The following is a 20472-nucleotide window of genomic DNA, read 5'->3' on the forward strand; positions in this document are numbered from 1 at the left end:
TCCCACATCTTATCCTCACAATCACCTTGCGAGGTAGGTTACACTGAATTGTGTCTCTCTTTCTCTTCCATTTGGGGCTTACAACAGAGGAGGAAAAGACAATTTCACTTTATTCTCTCTTGTTGCTGTAGACTACATCCTGTGGCCTATTTTGCTTGGGAGGCTCTCCCAAATCTCAAGAGGAGTCTTGGAACAAATGACAGGCTGCTGGGGGTGGGGGTGGGCGGGGAGGTGAGGAAAGATCCGCTCTGCCACTTTGTTTGGTAACTCCTCTGCTAGATCCAACCCGTTATCTTGCCCTAAACCTTCCAACAACCCTGTAAGGTTAAGTCAGCGTAATTGTTCCTGTAACAGAAAAGGGTACAAAAGCAGAAAGCAGGCTTGCCTAAGATTGCTTAGTTTGTTCATCAGTGGTCCCCAACCGTTTTGGCACCAGGGACCGATTTCGTGGAAGACAATTTTTCCATGGACCGGGTGGTGGTGGTGGTTTCAGAATAATACAATTGTGCACTTTATTTCTATTATTACATTATAATATATAATGAAATAATTATACAACTTGCCACAATGCAGAATCAGTGGGAGCCCTGAGCTTGTTTTCCTGCAACTAGACAGTCCCATCTGGAGGTGATAGGCGACCACTTACCTCACCTGCTCCCTGGAGCCGCCTCTGTGCTCACCCGCCACTCACCTCCTGTGCGGCCCAGTTGCTAACAGCCCACAGACCGGTCCCGGTCCACGGACTGGGGGTTGGGGACCCCTGTTGTTAATGACTGAAGCAAGATTCAAACCAGGCCCCCCCCTAAAGCATAGCTCATTTCTTTAGCCACCATGCTACACCAGCTCTTGTGCACACACTGTGTACCATTATATATTTCAAATCTAAAGAACACTTTGCCTGTATAGCCATTTTACAAAGGGGCCAAGAAAGACCCAACTCCCCTGTAAAGAAACACTTCCCCAGAAGGTTGACACATCACAACAAAACTGGTATGCAGGCTTGTGGAAAAAATTGTGTTAAATCATTTTTTAAAAAGGAATCTGAGATGACAAGCTTCAGCCTCCACGAGAAGTCATAGGCTGTATGAATTTCCGTTCTGTTGCCTGCTTCCAGTTCTGCTGCTCCCTCTCAGGTTTTAAACCCCCCTAAAAGTCAATACAAAATGAAAAGGCACTTCTGGTTTGATTTATGGAAGAGTAAATGGCTCCTGTCAGCAGGCTTGTAAGAAACAGCTTCTGAAGAATGCACCTAATCAGCACTCCCGAGGAGACCGTAGGAGCAGAAGCATCTTTTACAGGAGTCTGAGTCACTGCCAGGTCCAGGGACGGGGCTTCATTTGGTGCTCTGGTAGTTTCTTCCTTTGGGTCCAGTCCCCCTAGCCAGACGGAGGTGATGGTGAATGACAGTCGTTTCTTCTCCCCCCGCAACAAGACAGGCAAGCAGATGGCTTGCAGCCAGGAACTGGTAGTGGGGCCACAGTAATAAATGCGTCATGAGATTTCATCCATTTGTCATACAGTGACAGGGGCTTGAACCAGATAACCCACGGCCTGAGGCTTAGACCCAGCCCTGTGATCTGCCTGAGTGTTTGCATGTCATGTTCCAGAAGTCAACAGTGACGTGCAATATCCACTTTTCCTGACTGGCAAGCAGTAGGGGGCGCCCTGAGTTGGCTGGATGCACATGCTTGCTCCATTTTGTGAAAGCACCTGCAGAAGACTGCCTGGAATATCATCCCAGACAAGACAGATTGGTTATGTTGACCCTCCCAACAGAAACCTTAGGAAAGCTTCCAACACAGGGCTATTTTTTCCCATTTAGATAGGTAAAAAGTCAGACGTTTGATTACCAGTTCATAGAAAAAGTACCTTTTTATTCAAGGTATGACAAGAGTATTTACAGTGTTCATTTAATCCAGACAAGATCTGTGTACGATTCCTAAAGCAGCAACGAAGAGTTACATTTAAATGGAGGGGAAAGACTTTTATTAGAGATGATGCCTTTGTTTCTTGCAAAAGGTTACAACGCATGAGCCGGATCCTGGGCACGTCTCTTTGGAAAGATTTCCAATTGAGTTCAGTGGCACTTACTCTCAAGTAAGTGTATAAACTAGCAGCCGTAAGACTAAGGACTCGTTCTAACTGCTTTGTAATACCAACTTTGCCTGGCTTTGTATTCACCAAAGACCATCACCTTCAAAGGAACAGACGTGTTCCTATTAAGTCTTCCTATCTCTGCTGCTGACTGTGAGCTGGAGCTTGGAGGGAAGTCATGACGCTGCCCCCAGCCTAAAATCTTCAAGAAGGTTTAAACACAGCATCCTAATCTGAAGAAAGTTAAGGTATTGCCTTCTTTTTCACTATCATCCTAGAATTCCCGTGCATGCATGCGCGTGCACACGTGCGCACGCACGCACATGCACACACCCCATTCCAAATACTTTCCTAATCAAGTAGGACCATCAGAAGACAAAAACAAGAATTACATCAAATTTGCAGCTGATCACTTTAAAAAAAAAATCCAACACCTTCACAATGTCTTTTTTCATTTTTACAAAGGGGTGCTCGAATGAGATTCCCAACACACAAACTGAAGCTTTTCTATCCAATCAGAGGGCTACAATTAGGGTTTCTATCACTGTCACTGTTAGGTAATACAGGTCCCTTCCATGAGTCAAGTAAAACAGAAACCAATGAGAGAGCTGTGTGGGTATGGTTAATCAGAAAGAGTCCAGTAGCACCTTTAAGACTAACCAACTTTATTGTAGCATATAACTTTATTGTATTGTAGCTACAATAAAGTTGGTTAGTCTTGAAGGTGCTACTGGACTCTTTCTGATTTTGCTACTACAGACTAACACGGCTAAATCCTCTGCATCTATGGGTATGGTTAATGTAATTCACAATGCACTGTACTTGAGGGGGATCAGGAACAGTTCCTTCCCCGTTCCACTCAGTGTAGGGGAAAGATACTGCAAAATGGAAATTTTGATGGCTTAGTAATATCTGTACAGCCTTTTCTGTCCCCTGGTTACAGCGCTAGGAATGATGTATGAATTGCTCAGCTGCTTCGAACCGTGATAAAAGGCATGGCTCTCAGGGCTCATGACACAGGAGGATGATTTTTGGATACAGGAATGACTCGGGAGAGCATGCCTTTGTAGAAAAGTTTCACGTGGAAATGGGAGATATACAAACAATGTTTCATGCAGTTCCGCCCGTATCAACAGCCACCGATCTTTGTTCAACTTAAACTGTAGTGTACGCCACAGCATCAGGGAAACTGGGGCAGCTCAATGGCTGGGCACAACTCACAGAATGCACCCTACTCAACAGGATACACAATTTTTTTTTTAAAGGACTGCAGTGTGAGCGCCCCCCCTTACATATTTTTTACATCTTACAGGCAGCAACATGTATCACAGTGAAACTAAAATGAGGTACATGTGTGGCTTCAAGAGTAAAGATAAACAGTTTCAGGACTTTTGAAAAGACATGCGTTCCCCAAGTGTGTTTTCCTGTCCTCGAGACAAAACCAAAAAAACCTGGGAAGCTCCTGTCAAGATTGCTTTCGCAATTGGAAACATTCATCTTATCCAAAGATATTTTTCAACATTTTTTTTAAGGGGGGGGGGGAGCCTAAAAGCAAAGAAATTTAAATAATCATCCACTAGATTTTTTAAAAGGGCTATTTCTGTCAAGCGTTAGCAAACTTATCAATAGTTACCAATACCAAAGCTGAGAAATTAGTTGCACAAATTTAGAAAAGTTCGTGCTTCAAATAAAATGACCAACGTACACCTATCCCCTAAATGGGGGCTTATAGTAGCTGTTTGGAGCTAAATAAGTTAGTCCTGCATTAATACACAGAGTTTCTGTAAATAAATATCAGTCTGGACAGATATGCACCTGAGAACCAGGTCAGATGCTCTACCTGTCCTGATCTCACCCAACTATGAGCATGGGCAGAATACATGCAGGTCGCTCTTTCTTGCCCACTTCACTGAAATGTACAAAGCAGTTCTAAAACTTTTTGTGTGTTGAAACATGCATCCTTCCCAGCCATCAGAACAAGTTAACAAGGAAGGAGCAGTCCTCAAGTGTGGCACTGAATTAAGGCTACTAAAATTTCCCGAGACCTCCCAACATACAAATGACTGAATATTCTAACCTCATTGTAAAGTTATTTACAGAAGTCGCACTGCAAGATGCTGTCCTAGAATAAGGATGGGATGCATAAACTCAAGTGCCTCCACTCCAATGCCTTTGCCAATAGAAAAGACATGATGTTATACATGATGCAGGGACATTACACTGGCTGCAGGCAAAGCAACAAAAATACATTCAGGATCAGCACCTTTTTGAAGAAATGGGTCGGCTGGGCAGATCATGTTTCAAAAAACGTGTGAGCACCTCGAGACCAAGCAAGTCATTTCGTAAGCTGAATAGGATGAACACCAAGTTTTATTTGATGACCGAAGGGCTGCAACCTTTTTGCGATGCATACATGTAACACGGATCAGGAAGAGCCAGCAAAAAAGGAGTGTAAAACTGGCTTCCTCTGTCCCCGTCAAATTGAACAGATGTCAAAACCAAAGAGTGGTTTCAGGCTAGAGTACTTAAAAAAAATATTTGACCTGTTTGCATATTTCAAAGACAAACCTAATCAGAATTTTACATTTGGCTTTAAACATTTTCTACGAAGTTTTATTCCAGCTGCGTATTTACAAAGAAATGTATAAAGCAGAACTGTAGAGTGAAATCCTCTAGCGGTGCATGGTGAAAGATGATGATCCACCTTAAAAGGCCATACATCATGCCTAAAGGAAGCCTCTTTGCTTTTGACAGGTGAAAAAAAAAACACGGGTATTTGCTTTCTTCCGATTCAGGAGCATAAGTAAAAAGACTGGCAGGTGGAAGGAGAGAAGGACCGTGCCTGCTTACTCGACAACACCTTCAAAATCAGGAGGTAAAGTTACAGGCACTGTTAATCCCACAGCGGGGTTGCTGCAATGAGCACATACTCCAAAAAGCGTTAAGAAGTCTTGAATCGTTTTAGACCACGGGTTTGGCCCGTGGCTTTTTCTTCAGTTCACCAAATTCCAGGAGCAGCAAGTCTCGGGGTGCACGCTTGCTACCTTTTTCCTTTGCTAACGATGCATTTTGCAGACTACGGTGTAAATTTAAAAAACTTACATCAAGACTTTGTTACAAACTTTGCCTTTGTACACAACAGAATCTTTGTGCTGATCTTTTCTTCAAAAGGACTTTATAAATAATATAAATTTAGACCCAGTCTTCAGCACTCTCGTCATTATACCATGTTGTTGCTTTCTCCAGCTTTATCTACGAGCTGTTTGGGGATGGGGGGAAAGAAGAAAAGGGGAAACAAGTTTTAATTCTGAGATTCTACCACATTTACAGGTTACTGCAAGGAGACAGGCATTTCTGCACGTAAGGAGCAGGTTGAAAGTGACTATAATCAGATCATACTCAACAAGGTCTTTATGTGGTATACACAAAATCAACGCAACTCAGTATTAACTGTAACAGTGTTTCAGCATGGTGTGCATTTATACTGACACTGACAGCAACATGAAGATGCAACAGAAATGGAAAAAATAAGGGAAAAAGCAAGTATAAATACTGTCAGCTCAATGACCCGAAAGGAAATTTTTTTTAAAAAGTCAGCCATTCATGCATTAACAGACTGAAGATGATTTTTTTTTCAACTAACCATTATTGGGGCTTCTCTTCTGAGCCTACGCAGGCTTTGAAGAAAACATCAACAATTAAGTTGTCAAATAGGATTTAACTCCATTAAGATACCAATGTATATTGGTAAAGATCAATGACGATGAAACGCCAAACCAGATTATAAGGCCTGAGACGTAGATAACAATGATAAAAGAGATTTAACGCCACAAGAAAATGCATCGACATCAACAAGGCTTGCATACCATTCCTACAAACTACTGCACTGGCAAATCAGCGTTTAGGGCTGGTGCAACTTGCCAGCATTATAATCTGGGCACTGGAAGCTTTACCATGTACCATGGCACAGCTCCAAGACGTGCCATGGTACAAGGTTGGGCACAGTAGGGGCATGGCGGGGATGGGCTTGGCTTTCTAATGCCCTTTTTGAAAGGCACCACGGCCACTGTGGTGGGTACTACAGTGAAATCACATGCACCTGACCTTCAAAATTATCGACAGTGCTGCTGAGCTGCCTGCGACTCAGTTCCAGCCAGGACATTTGTGATAGCAAATACATTCCAGCATGCTTGATGTAAAAAAAGACAGACACAAGCATACAGTGACTCTCACGAGGAGGACGTCATGTTTGTTTACATGCATGGGTCATTTTAAAAAGACGTGGATGGCCAAAACTGGGGCTGAGTAGCTAGCTCTCAGGTTAGGATGAGGAGCGGACCAGTCCTCTTCCCTCACTCTGATTCAATTAACTATCGGCCATGGTCTTTGCTCACACGGGCATATTATATAGCGCATCGATCCTGATATACATGTAAAAGTCAAAGACACCAATATTAAAGTTACGGCTTCTCAACAGAAATGCAGAAAGGTGCGGTTTAAAAAGGTATTGAAACACCTGGTGCCCTCTGGAACTCACTCCCCGGTTGCCTAAAGTTTGCATACTGTGCCCAAACTGTAGCTGGCACAGAACAACAAAAAGGCATTTACACCATTTCATAAAGACTGGCCAAGTTGACGTTAAACCGATGAAAGATCTTTGTGGCTGAGAAACTGAAATATATTGTGGGGCACACTGAGGCAACACCTTCATTTGTAAAAAGTGAGTTGCAGACCTCAACAGACTGTGTTGCCAAACTTGCTGGTTGTGTTTTGCTTTGCAGAACAAAGCATCACAGGGCAGTCATGGAAATCCACTTCTGGTACAGAGGATGACGGCACAAGTTCTATTAGTGGGTTCTTTTGGAACCATGACATCACATCAAGATGCACTTAATTCCCCACCCCCACCCCCCAGAACACAGCAGTGGTGGAAAGTAGGGGAGTGCAATCCAGGTCTGGGGGGGCGGGTTCCAGATTTTTGCCAATCCAGTTTTCCCAAATCAAATAGGAGAATCCCGGATCCAGACCCCTAGATAAATATGTGGGATGTGGCTTCAACCTCAGGCTGGCTTCCTGGGCTTCTCCCATGTTTTTTTCCAAGTGGGAGGAGGAAGGGGGAGTGAGGCTGAGGCAGGAAGGAGGAGGAGTGAGGCATGGAGGGGGGAAGTGAGTGGCCAATCTGTGCAGGAGCTCTCCTGTCTGCTTGGCTTCTGTGAGTCACACTGGTTCAGTTGGGTTAAATTGCGACAGTGTCCCCTGCTTCACTATAGTTTGGTGTGAATTTGCTGTTTTTACATGATTCTCTGGTCCTCTTGTTTCATAGGAAATAATGAAGAGAGGCTGGGCAGCTTGCTCACAGGCCCTTGAGTAATGAGAGGGCTTCAGCTTGGTTCTGTTGGGCTTTCTGTGAGTTGAGCTTGTATCTGGCTACAGCAGTCAGCTTTGACTTTTTTCGCTATAGGAAACAATGGAGGGTGGCTGGGGACATTCAGGAGCCCATAGAAATGTACCCCGGGGTCCAATTTTCCTGAAACTTGGGTGGTCTTTAGAGGACAGTCAGGAGTAGGTTCCCTGCAAATTTCATGGAGTTTACTTGAAAACTGATGCCCTTATTCCTCCAGCTAGCTTTCCCCATAGAAAATAATGGCCAAATAAATCCAGGGATCTCTAATCTTGCCAAACCAGATTAGAGGAGTTTTCCTGGATTTCAGGGATCCTGGATGTTTTTTGTTTCCCTGAAACCCAGATCCAGGTTTCCCAGATTTTTTTTTTTGGGGTGTACACCCCTAGTGGAAAATGCCATCAGGTTGCAGCCGACATATGGCCACCCCTGTAGAGTTTCCAAGACAAGAGACAAACAGAGGTGATTTGCCTTTGCCTGCCTCTGTACAATGATCCTGGAATGGCGGTCTCCCATTCAAGTACTAACTGGGATCAACCCTGCTTAGTTCCTGAGATCTCATGAGACTGGGCTCGCCTGAGCTATCCAGGTCAAATCCCCACCCACCCCCCTCCAACATACACCACAGTAAACAACTGCAGAGCAGAGGTATGCGGGGAGAGGGGGGGGTGTCCAAATTTTTGACATATCTCTTTTTATGAGAACTCATGAGGGTAAGATGCCTTTTATCCTTACAGATTCTGTTAAGGGGTGTGCAACTTCTGAACGTGGAGCTCTTTTTCAGAGCAGAAGTCATCCTCAGGGATGAGTATGGCAATAACAGTCTATAGATGGATACAGAGCTGCACAGAGAACTAAAAAACTTTACGAGCTGTTATGACGATAGGCACCCCCAAAGCACAGATATGAAGAAACAGAAGCATGGGAGTAGATGCAGTTTAATACTTACCGAGCTTATACCAGGTAAATTCAAAAGATAGCCAAGAACTGGCACTCTTCTAATAAAACCAACCACCACAGGGAAAAAGCCCCTTTAAACAAAGAATGGGAAAAAAAAGATTAGTAAAGTTCCGCAAACTTACATATTTCTGTATGACAATGGAACAAGATCACATCAAAACTCACTTTTTGTACTAACTGGGTAAGTTTTATCATTGCAGGTTTCATTTTCTTCCATAAAGACTATAGATGAATGAATGGAAGCAACTAACAGTTGATGACGGCAAAATTTTGCATGGCTACAAAAGCATTTTAGCTATTCGAATTAGTTAAGCTAAGCAGCAGTTCTAAGGAATCTACTGCAATGCAGTTAGTGACAGAATTCAATCTAGTATTCCCTAAAGAACAAGCAAAAACGTCCTGCTTAGGGGGGGAAATCTACTCAGAAGTCAGTCTCATTTTATTGAATTGGGCTTGCTCCCTGGAAAGTGTCCTTATGATTAATGCCTCAAAAAACTACTAACCAATACAGTTCCTAAGGCATGCCTACCACTGAGACATAAGTTAATCTCTCAACCAAGAGGATCAAGAGAGGGATCCATACAACTACTTTCCCCCCATCCCAATAGATTTCTATTGAGATCCACATCCAAGTGGGAGTGGTCCACTGACTGGGAGAAAAGTGGGATATGAGTATTTTAAATAAATGCATTTTAAATAAATTACTTGATGATTGCTGCATCAAATGGAAGATTACGAGATGAATGAGCAATCACGGATCAAAAGGACCAATGCTTTTCAGTGCAACATGAAAGGTAAAGTTCAAGTATAACAACAACAACAACAACAACAACATTCGATTTATATACCACCCTTCAGGACAACTGGTTAACAAAACTTTACTAGGGTTGGAAACTTTGCTATGGTTTGGCATGGTGTCTAAATTAACACTCATAATCAGAAAACATGGTTTATGATGAGTTTGAAAGTCAACAGTCTGCACTAAACACATCATCATCATCATCAACTAAATTTATAGTCCGCCCTCCCTGTGGATGGGCTCAGGGCGGATTACAACATAGAGATAAAAACACATTAATAAAACGGTACATTAAATCATGATAAAAGCCAGATTTAACCGCATAAAAACAAACTCTGCACTATGTTCTGACTCTGCAGTATGTCCCAGGTTCACTTCACCCTTCCCTGCCAACCACAAGGGAAGAGAGGGGTGGGGACGTGAGTTGGTGCGAGATTAGCCACCGTTCCTACATGGGGCAGATGACTCAATATAGCCCCCCCACTAATAAGAGACAGGCTTATTGTCAAGCTGAACTGGCAAACCACTGCTCCACCCTGGACACCTCTGGACCCTGAGACTGGAATGCTAAGCAGACAGAAAAGGAAAGGAGACAAACAGGGTTTACCTATACACTTAGAAGTGCAATTCATGGTTTGGGTTCCAGATCATAGTGACGGCAAAATTTGATACCTAACAAAGGGAGCTTTGATTCTCAAAAGCTTATACCCTGAAAATCTCATTAGTCTTTAAGGTGCTGCTGGATTTGAATCTTGCTGCAAAATCTGGTGTGATTTCTGAACTGAGCCAAAGATTTTTCACTAGGGGCTTCAAGAATTAAATATGCAAGTGATAGAGTGTGTGCACGCGCATATGTGTCTGTGCCAACCAGCCCGGGTCTCATGAAAGTTGGTTGATTACTGATCCGCTTTGGGTCTCAGTGAGAAAGGTGGATTATAAACAAACATACATACATGCAAATGCTGGTGTTCGAAAGGAGCACAGACTTCCAAAGTTGCAGAAGAAGCAAGAGAATCATTCACTCTAAGAGCAAAGGAGATCTAATGCAGATCTAATGATGTCAGGGTCAGGCCCTGGGTCCCATTCTCCCTTCCCTGCAATGTTACAGCCAATAAACCCCTTCCCTTTTGGCTTTAACCATGGCTAAGCGTTACAAAAGCACTAATGCAGAACATGGTGAATAAAGACGGTCCTTAAATCAGGTTTCACTAATCAGATTAATACTAAAGTTTCAAATCTTAGTGTTAGCTAGCGTTAACGGTGGCACTGATGCCACGCTCAACTGTGGCAAGGGAATTCTGGGGAGAAGCAGCACAGAATCCTGCACCTTGCTCATGAGAGCTGGATCGAGGGTTAAAAGGTCAAGAGTGTTATGCCTGCATCAGTTCTAAAATTAATGGATTTCCTCTGGCAACTTAGAGGCTAAGCAGACTGCTTGTCCATGGCCATTTTAATAACAGAATTACCTCCAGGGTTTCAAAAATATCTTTTTGGAAACAAGATGGCATTTCAGTTTACTCTTAACACGAAGAGAGACGCTTCTGAGAGTACCTGACTGTGCACGTTAAGCCTCATGAATGAAACGGCAATTGTTTGATGAATGTCAGTTTCACAATAGGAAAAAAAAGGGTTACTCTTCAAAACAAAAGCAAAGAACAGTGGAAAAAAAAACCTTACCGGAATAAGAGGAAGAAACCATAAATTTCAAGGACCATTCCTATCAAGGGCCAACCAATGAGAACAATAAGTACACCTCCCAAAAAGAAGCCAGAGGCTTTCATTTTGTGCTTCTGGAAGAAGAATCGGAATGTCCTTTCTAAACCGATCACAAAAGCCAGGCCAGCCACAAATAAAACCTGAAACAGACATTAATAATAAGCACAACGCAATGAAGGGGAAAATGTACTTAAGTACAAAAATATTAACTTTACAGAAGACGAACCTATGTCGGAAACCAAAGCTTATTCTCACGTTGCATCCATGACAAAGTAGAATTCAAATGTACTACTGAAAGAATGTTTTGGCATAACACAAAAAAGCTGATTTTGCTGGAGGAAAAGACCTAATTTACATGCTGTTAAAAGAAATTGAACAATATTGGCTTGACTTTATTAAGAAACAGTTGTGCTAGGCCAACAGTTTTCCCTTGCGGAAAAACTGTGTGAATAGATCAGATAACAAAGTTCATCTAGCAAGACATCAAAGCTTTTGATGTATTCCAAGCAATATATTTGGAAGCTTATGAAACTACTGAGAGCTGAATAACCAGGTTGAAATGCAATAATATCAAGATTACTGATAAAGTGATGAACATATTCTGCAAGAGCAATGCTGGTTTCATTCTGTTAACATTAAAGTTATTGTCTCTCTTATCACCCACTTGACTATGTATTTTATAACTCTGATAAGATACAAAGCATGCATCCAAACAATAGTAAATGTTTAGATAGACATTTACTATTGCTCAGTTGCATGCTGTCGATCATATCAGTTATAAAATTCCTGCATGTAACAAGCACAGTCCATCTGAATTTAAGCATTTTTCAATCCTATTGATTTCAGTGGGAGAATTAGAGAGCATGTCTAAATATCAAATAGGGCTTTAAAATGCTTAACTTTAGGGGGGTTGGACTCAAGTTGCAAGACACTTACAAGTAAAAGTGAGGGCTATCTTTAAGAGTAAAGAAGTACCAACAGTGGCTTATCGACAAATAGGGAAACTTAAGGTAGCACCGAGTAGATTTCCTGTGCCAAAGTACAAGAAATGCCAGATTCTACCGATTCCTGTGAAAAAAGATTTTTTAAGAAAGCAAGACAACTAGACCACAAATTCAGATTCTGGAAGACCAAAGGCCCATCCTAAATAGGGATTCCTAGTCACTTACTCTTGCAAGTACTGGGACAACCTTAAACACACACACACAACACACAAGAGCTTCAATGCACGATCATAAATTTTCATGTGCAAATATATTTTTAACTATTTATACTTTAAAGCACAACTTCTCCGTGTCAGTTGAAATATTTAATATCACAGTTCTAAAAGGCTGATCACCACTGATTAATGCAGTTCACTAGGTGGAAGGACAGCGCTCGACTCTACGTTCCGTCTGATCCAGTCGCACACTCTCAGCCTAGCTTAACTCATGAGGTTGTTGTGAGGATAAAGAGGAGGAGACCTAAGTTGCTTTGGGACTCCATTAGGAAGAAAGTCAGGGTACAAATGAAATAAATAATCTAGCGCTCCATTCTTTTACACTTTAAGGTCTGATCCAGCAAGGCTCTTCCTATGTTCTTACGGGACTGCATATATTGCTCATCCAGCCTAAATAGCAATCTTATTTCTATAGCATCAGCAGTATACACGGTGCTTCCCACTGCAAATTAGCCCCAAACAGGTCTTTGTTCAAGAAGCCAACAATCTAAATTTACAACTCTCAGAAAGTAGGTGGAAGATAAAAGTAAGCCAACGCACATATTTTAACCCTGTCTCAAGGGTTAATTCAAAAGCTTTGTGGAGGTGGCATGATTTGAGCTGGGGGTGGAGGGGCTGACAAAAAAGAGTGAGACGGCGTCACGAACATGCTGTGGGTAGGAGTTCTGAGCATAAGAGGCTACAAGGCAGCTACCTGAGAGAGCCAGAGAGGCCAGCTCAGGATGGCAGAACTGGAGAAATGACAGCTTATGAAGAAATCACAGCTGAGGCAAGTCCATGGAGAAGTTTAAAGGTAAGCACAAGGAATTTGTGTGGCGTGCCAAAGGAGATGTGAAGCCAACACAGGTGAAAAGCAGGAGGACCGACTTGATTCAAGGGAAAGGGCTCCAAGGAGATAGGAGTATGGAGTCGCTGGCTCTTCAGTCTTCCTGTTCTTTTCCACATCACTCATTACTAATGAGCGCAGAAAGACATCTGCTGTGCTCCACAGAGGGCTGCCAATTAAAACAAAGTTTCCTGAGGCATACACAATCAAGGCACGCCTATCATACTGAAGTGAACCGAATGCCAGACAAGGTGCTCCTTAAGATTAACTTCCTCTCAGGTTTTTGTATGTATGCCAACTACAGTGGCACGTTTGGAGGGAAGCGTGTGCAGTTGATGTATTATGTAAATATGACTCATGTAAAAGACTTACATTTCCAATAGCCAAAAGTGCTTTGTCAAAAAACAGGATCATTCCAAAGAAAAGGAAAAATACTCCAAAACCTGTAAGTCCCATTCCAATTTCTGTAATACAAAAAGAGCAGGAGAATTAGTTAAAACGTAGCCTCGGCAATAAGGAAAAGAAAAATAATTTAATATACAAAACACTCTTTAACAAATGGGACTTCGACAATTATTGACCTGCTCATTACTACACCCAACACCTCGCCCTCATTCAGGCAGGATGCATCATGTAAAGAGAAAAGAACTGCCTGCCTGGATTTGATCAAGGGCCCACTTAGTTCAGCAACAGCTGGTCTCTGTGCAAACACTGCTGGGATACCAATTCAGTCGCAAAATTAGCAGCCCTGCCTGTAATTTTGACTTGTTCTTTTCTTTTGTCTCAACTACTGCAACCCTGATTTAATATACTCGTTGGCTGTCTTCAGATCTGTTCAAAAGGACAAGCAGACACTATTATTAAATGAAATGCCCACAAAGACTTCTGTAGGAAAAACCAATGAAGAGCTATCGAAATCAGAGGCAGAGATCTAATTCAAAGAAAGAGCAAGACATCACCTTTCTCAAGCTACAGCAAACACCGCTAGTTTTAAGAAAAATGGGTAGTCAGCAGTAGCACTGAAGACAGCAGTCACAGGACTACGTCAGTATATTAGAGACTTTATTTCTTTAGCAGAAGAACAAGATTCAAGGCCAGTAGCACCTTAAAAGCCAATAAGATTTCCAGGGTATAAGCTTTCAAGAGTCAAAGAGGGGTTTGACATTCAAAAGCTTGTACCCTTGGAAATCTTGTTGGTCTTTAAGCTGCTGCTAGACTCAAATCTTGCTTTTCTACTACAGACGAACATGACTACCCACCTGAAACTACTTCTTCGGTGTTTTATCTATTGGCATCAAACCAAAATGGCTCACAATGAATGCAAAGACATACACTTAACCCAACCTGGACTACTAATTGAAAACTGGCATCAGGCTACTCCCTTTCTCTGGGAGCAAAGAAAAGGAGGCACTATCTTGTATACAGTTTTGTCAAAGACTTAGGCAAGCACTGCAAATGAAAAACACCCTTGCTTTTCAAAACTTCAGAAGGAACAGAACGAGAATATATAAGTTTAAGCATCTCTACCTGTTGGAACCTGCAAGGAATTCTAACAGTGCAATCCTAAGGAGAGTTACTTTTGTCTAAGCCCATTGATTTCAATGGGCTTAGATTGGAGTAACTCTCCTTAGGATAGTAAGAAGTCCAGTAGCACCTTTAAGACTAACCAACTTTATTGAGGCATAAGGTTTCAAGAATCACAGCTCTCTTTGTCAGATGCATCTGAAGAAGAGAGCTGTGGTTCTCAAAAGCTTATGTCTCAATAAAGTTAGTTTGTCTTAAAGGTGCTACTGGACTTTTTACTATTTTGCAACTACAGACTAACATGGCTAACTCCTCTGGATCTATTCCCTTAGGATTGCACTGTAAGTCTTGTAGTCAAATATGAAGTACACCCAGGGCTTTTTTTCTGGGAAAAGAGGTGGTGGAACTCAGTGGGTTGCCCTCAGAGAAAATGGTCACATGGCTGGTGGCCCCGCCCCCTGATCTCCAGACAGAGGGGAGTTTAGATTGCCTTCTGCACACCACACAGAGGGCAATCTAAACTCCTCTCTGTCTGGAGATCGGGGGCAGGACCACCAGCCATGTGACCATTTTCAAGAGTTTCCGGAACTCCGTTCCACTGTGTTCCAGCTGGATAAAAGCCCTGAGTACACCAAATGATACAGCAACATCATAAGTGAAGCAGGTGCACTCAGCACTACATCAAAGGCAAAATCCCACTACTCCCAAACGTCAGTGGATGAACGACAGTGAAAGATCACATACTGGAGCGAACTATCAAGGCCAGCCAATATGTACAGACCTTTTTCCATATAGTTAAAGTGATTTTAATAAAAAACAAATATTTTAGATTAGCATAATCCAAGACACCTCCAAAAACAACCAAAAACAAAGAGGACGTATGTATAGACTGCTGCACAACAAATAGAATAACAACAATAATAACAACAACAACAACATTCGATTTATATATCACCCTTTAGGACAACTTAATGCCCACTGAGAGCGGTTTACAAAGTGTGTTATTATTATCCTCACAACAATCACCCTGTGAGGTAGGCGGAGCTGAGAGAGCTCTGGGACAGCTTTGACTGACCCAAGGTTACCCAGCTGGCTTCAAGCGGAGGAGTGGGGAATCAAACCCGGTTCACCAGATTAGAATCCTGCTGCTCTTAACCACATCTAGATTTACTGTGCAATAGGCATCAGTTTCACCCAGAATGCTAAATCTCTATTGAAAAGATACGGGATTTCATTCTCAGACAATTCTTTTGCTATTGCCAATCACTGCAAAGCCTCATAAATAAAAATACAAAGCCTTTGCAGCCACTATCTAACCCATAGCGCTGCACAATAAAATGTGCAACAATTGTGAGTTTTATTATGGATGAATTGTAACAAAAGTGAGATGGAACAGCCTTTTATTCTTGGAAGAATTATGAATAGTGCTTAATTATGGGTCTGTGCCAGGACACTAGAAAATTAGAGCACATTTAGATTCTGCTTATTAGGAAATCTGAAGTTGCCTTTCTTCTGCTAGGAAGGTATTCTTTGCTTGGTCTTCTGGATGCCATGTGCAACTTCCATTTCATCAGTATTTATTTTTCATCGAAAATGTTTGGACTCAGGGTATCTGCAAGCTCACAATATACGTTTGTGTTAGCTGTGCTATCACCCTTAGGGGTTTATAGTGTAAGACAGCAATTCCCCCTGATTAAGCAGGCAGAAACAAGACGATCTGGGGGGGGGGGGGAAGAGACAGGACATTTCCGAGAACTGGAAGAAGGGAATTTATAATACAAGTAGCATTAAGAATGGCCCATACTTAGGGCCAAACAAGACATAATGGCATCCTTGTGGCTGCCACAAGAAAACCGCCATTTTAAAAGTTATTTTAAATTGATCGGACCTGCACTGTGGCCAGCTGAGGCACTCATCCCCTCTCCAGGGCTGTTTTAACACTTGAAATGCTGCTGGGGCGGGGGAGAACAAGAGCACCACACTGCTGTTGTTTCAGTCCTGATTGGGCCCTCGAAGCATTTTTAAATGACTTTAAAATTACGGTCATAAGTACACTGCCATGTCTAGTTTGGACCTTACGTTGCAATCTTTGGCATGCTTACCTTAGTGTAACCACCAATGAACACAGTGATACTGACTTCTAAGTAACCATGCAGTAGGATCATACTGTTAGTCTCTCTATCACCGAAACAAGTTTGGCTTATTTTGTACCATTTAAAGCATGCCAAAATGTCCAAATCTTTGACTTCTGCCAGACAACCGTAAACCCAAAGCTATATCAAAGAATTCCAGTCCAGAACATACCATAGATGCTGGAGTACAAAAATATGTCCACATTATGGAGCTTTATTGAACTACAGAAGAATGTGTTTTAGGTGTTTGTCTCTTGAAGAAACACATCAAGCATCTAAAGATGCAGCTACAATAAGATCTATAGCACAATTATTTAGTATTTGAGGAAACTGTACCTATGAGTATCCTGTGACTCCAAACTCAACCAGTGAAGAGCTATTACCCAGGATTTGTTTTGATGGCTATGGCGAGCAGATGCTTTGTTATAATTTTTATGTGGTATCTGTGAATTGTTTATCAGCAATAAAAGAGGTTTTACATTTCACATTAAAAGGTAAATTGATTAAATAACATAAGAGCACACTTTGTGAATGGATCTGGGTCCAAACATGATGGAGGGATGCTGACTGCTGCCTCCACTTCCTTTGATGGCCTCCGTAGCAGCAGTTGGAAACTAGAGGATGGGGGCCTGGAAGACATTTTAGGTCATTTTAGCCAGCATAACCCCTATGAACTCCAACACTGTCACACACCTAGAATTCAACATTATTTAAATATTGTTTCAGCTTTTTCCTGCCTCTCCATTATTAGCCATTTCTGCCTCCTTTATTAATTAGCTCCATATCTTAGATTAATAGTATATTAGATTTTTGCAGTACCACAAACAGATATCATGCTTTATTAATATATATTAATCCTCCTTTATTAATATATATTAATAGCATTTATAGTCCGCCTTTCTCACTGAGACCTCAAGTGGATTACATATTGTGAGATTAGTACAATCAATATCAAGGACATTTCCATAAACAATGCCATAAGGTAAATAAATACAAGCTTACAAAGACATAGCATTAGCAACAATCCAATATAGAGTTGAAGAAATGCTGAAACAGAGCATAAGCGATTCCAGGACTGACATTAGACAACATATAACTATGTTGTGGGAACATATTTGTAGCACAAATTGCACACAGGACAGCATACTTAAAGCAACAGACAGGACATAAGACAATATAGTGGTGAAGTCTAAGGTCCCTAACTCAGTGAAGCATAAACATATACTTTTAAAGGAACTGCATTTGTAGAGGATAGGCAGGATATAGGGATCTAGGAATATGCATGTTCTTCTGAGTCCTTCTCAACTAAAATTTTCATTGCATTATTATGCAAGCCATTTGTACAAGTAATATGTGAACCAAACTTGTATAAAAAAAGGCCATATTGGATTTAAACAAGGCTTTCCCTTTTTTTCATTTTTTGAACCAAAGGATGGAGTCAAAAAAGCAGTGCAATTTTTTCAACATAATTTAGGGATTTGAAGCAGCAGCCTCCTTGATAACAACAAACCACTTTAGAAAATAGGGTTTTGATACGGCATACATCACTGCAGCTCACAGAAAAGAGTCAATACTCCCAAGCCTTTGGTTGCACACACAGTAGCTTTTCAAATCCCAGCCGTCATACAACCAATACCGCTTTGATATTCATGTTTATGAACTTGTTCTGTCAAGTATGTTCAAGCCACCTCGTTGTGTCAAAATTTAAACTTTCACATTCATTGTGCAAGATTCCTTAATGTCTTCTTGGGCAACACTGATGAGTAAGACTAGAATGATTTTACTGAAGGATAAAGAAATAACCAACGTGGTAACGGTTTGCTCAATTAACTGCACAGAAAGCGTTTTCTTCAAGAAAGCATTTAGGAATATGCACGTCTACCCTGATTATTCTATTTGAAACTGCTTTGAGGCAATTCTGATTAGGTGACAGTTTTGGAAACTACAATTAACATAATTTCTTCCCAGTATGAATGAACGGAATGGTAAGTTCTAGCTGAAGTTTCCAGACTCCAGGAACATGAACTGCCATATAATGCTGTTCTGCTAACACAAGTTGCCCCCAAACTTTCAATTAAAATGTGCAAAGTGGGGCAAAGGAAACCAAGGCCTTCAAAGTTGTTGACACAGTAGCAGTGCCACACCAGTCATTTAACAAAGTCAAGTCATCACTATGCACCAGGCAATGAACTGACTCCACCTCTGCACAAGAAAGAGCACTTGCCACTCACTCGTCTGGCATATGTAGAATAGATGTTGTAACACAGTACCCAGGGCATCTCACCTACCACGGCAGGGCAACAGACCACAATCAAATCTTATAAACATTATAAAAATAAGCAATTTTAATCAAATCTCTTCTGACTGACTAAATGCCCAACCCTAACACACAGCGCCTCAAGAAGCCACACTAACCTCTTGCCTTTTACAGCCCTATCATTCCATCTCTAAGCCCTGCCACACCCCTAAAACAAAGCATTTTCCACCAATGCTGCTTCACTTCCAAATGAACGCAGATCACATTCATCCAGTTACCCATCTCCCCTCTCCTTGGTGTACCACCTATTATGTGTTTTTAACTGTAAGTTCCTTAGGGACAGGAACCTGTCTCCTTTTTTGCCTACTAAAATTTGCAAGACATCATAATACACCTGTCACATTATATATACTATACTGCTTGACTTACGGCCAATTCACATGATTACAAAGCCAACCAAACATTTGATCAGACATGATCTGGGAGTCCTCTGCTTCCTAGGTATGAAAGGCCCTGATACAAATCAGTACCACACAGAGAGGGTGCTTATGCTTTCCTTGAAAATCTTGTTGGTCTCTAAGATGCCAACTCTGACCTGAATAGCCCAGGTAAGCAGGATCTCATCATATCTCAGAAGCTAAGCAGAACTGACCATGGTTAGTAATTGGATAGCAGACATCCCAGGAAGACCAGGGCTGCAGAAGCAGGCAATGGGAAACCACCTGTTAGTCTCTTGCCATGAAAACTCCTCCAGGGGCCACCATATGACTCGATGCCACTCTCCCCTGCCACCTCTAAGAGGCCACTGGGCTCGAATCCTGCAGACCAACACGGCTACCAATGGGAAGCAATGTAAGGCAACTTCAACCCCAATTGCCTAAAACAAAACTTAAACTAAACGCAGACGATTAAAATTTTAAGATATAACAGAAGCGAGCTTAGGGATGGGAAAGGAGCCGTAGAATAACAAGTGCAGTAATTGGACGTGACTGCTATTCACAGACATTATTTTTTAAAAAACGGCTCTAGTTATGAATCACCTGAAGCTGTACCGCCACTGCCTGTGATGGAAGGCCCCACAACCATTCCAACACTGTACCCAGGGTTGCCAACTCTGGTCTGGGGAATTCCTGGAGATCGGGGGCGGGGGGAGGAGGTCTGGGGAGGATGGGGTACGGGGAGGGACCTCAGCGGGGCATAATGTCATTCAGACCACTCTCCGAAGCCGCCATTTCCTCCAGGGGAACTGATCTCCATTATCGGTAGACCAGCTGTAATTCCGGGAGATCTCCAGGCCCCAGTTGGAGGTTGGCAACCCCACTCCCGCCCCGCCCCCTTCCCTCTGACTTCACCCACTCTGAGTATCCGTGAGGGAAATCATGATGGCGGCAGCGAGGCGCCGGCCTGGGACGCTCCGACAGAAAACGAGCCGAGGAGAGCGAAAATGAAGCCGACTAAAAGAGGAGGAGGAGAAGCAGCCGCCACGTCTTCCGGAAACACGCAGCCCCCTCAGTCAGTCCCCGGCTTCGGCTGCCACTGCTGCC

General features: G+C 42.3%; 1 protein-coding gene across 1 annotated transcript; it reads right to left on the reverse strand.

Moving 5' to 3' along the window:
- Positions 1–1853: 1853 nt before the first annotated feature.
- On the reverse strand, positions 1854–20471 carry GOLT1B (golgi transport 1B). The gene is made up of 5 exons (XM_054989233.1): positions 20285–20471; positions 13388–13479; positions 10932–11110; positions 8445–8526; positions 1854–5353 (listed from the first exon to the last, which is right to left on the reverse strand). The coding sequence occupies exons 1-5, from the start codon at positions 20307–20309 to the stop codon at positions 5315–5317; spliced, it is 417 nt and encodes a 138-aa protein (XP_054845208.1). The 5' UTR covers positions 20310–20471; the 3' UTR covers positions 1854–5314.
- Between the last annotated feature and the right edge of the window lies 1 nt (position 20472).

Source organism: Eublepharis macularius, chromosome 9, assembly GCF_028583425.1.
Source record: "Eublepharis macularius isolate TG4126 chromosome 9, MPM_Emac_v1.0, whole genome shotgun sequence".
In the NCBI taxonomy this organism is placed as follows: domain Eukaryota; kingdom Metazoa; phylum Chordata; class Lepidosauria; order Squamata; family Eublepharidae; genus Eublepharis; species Eublepharis macularius.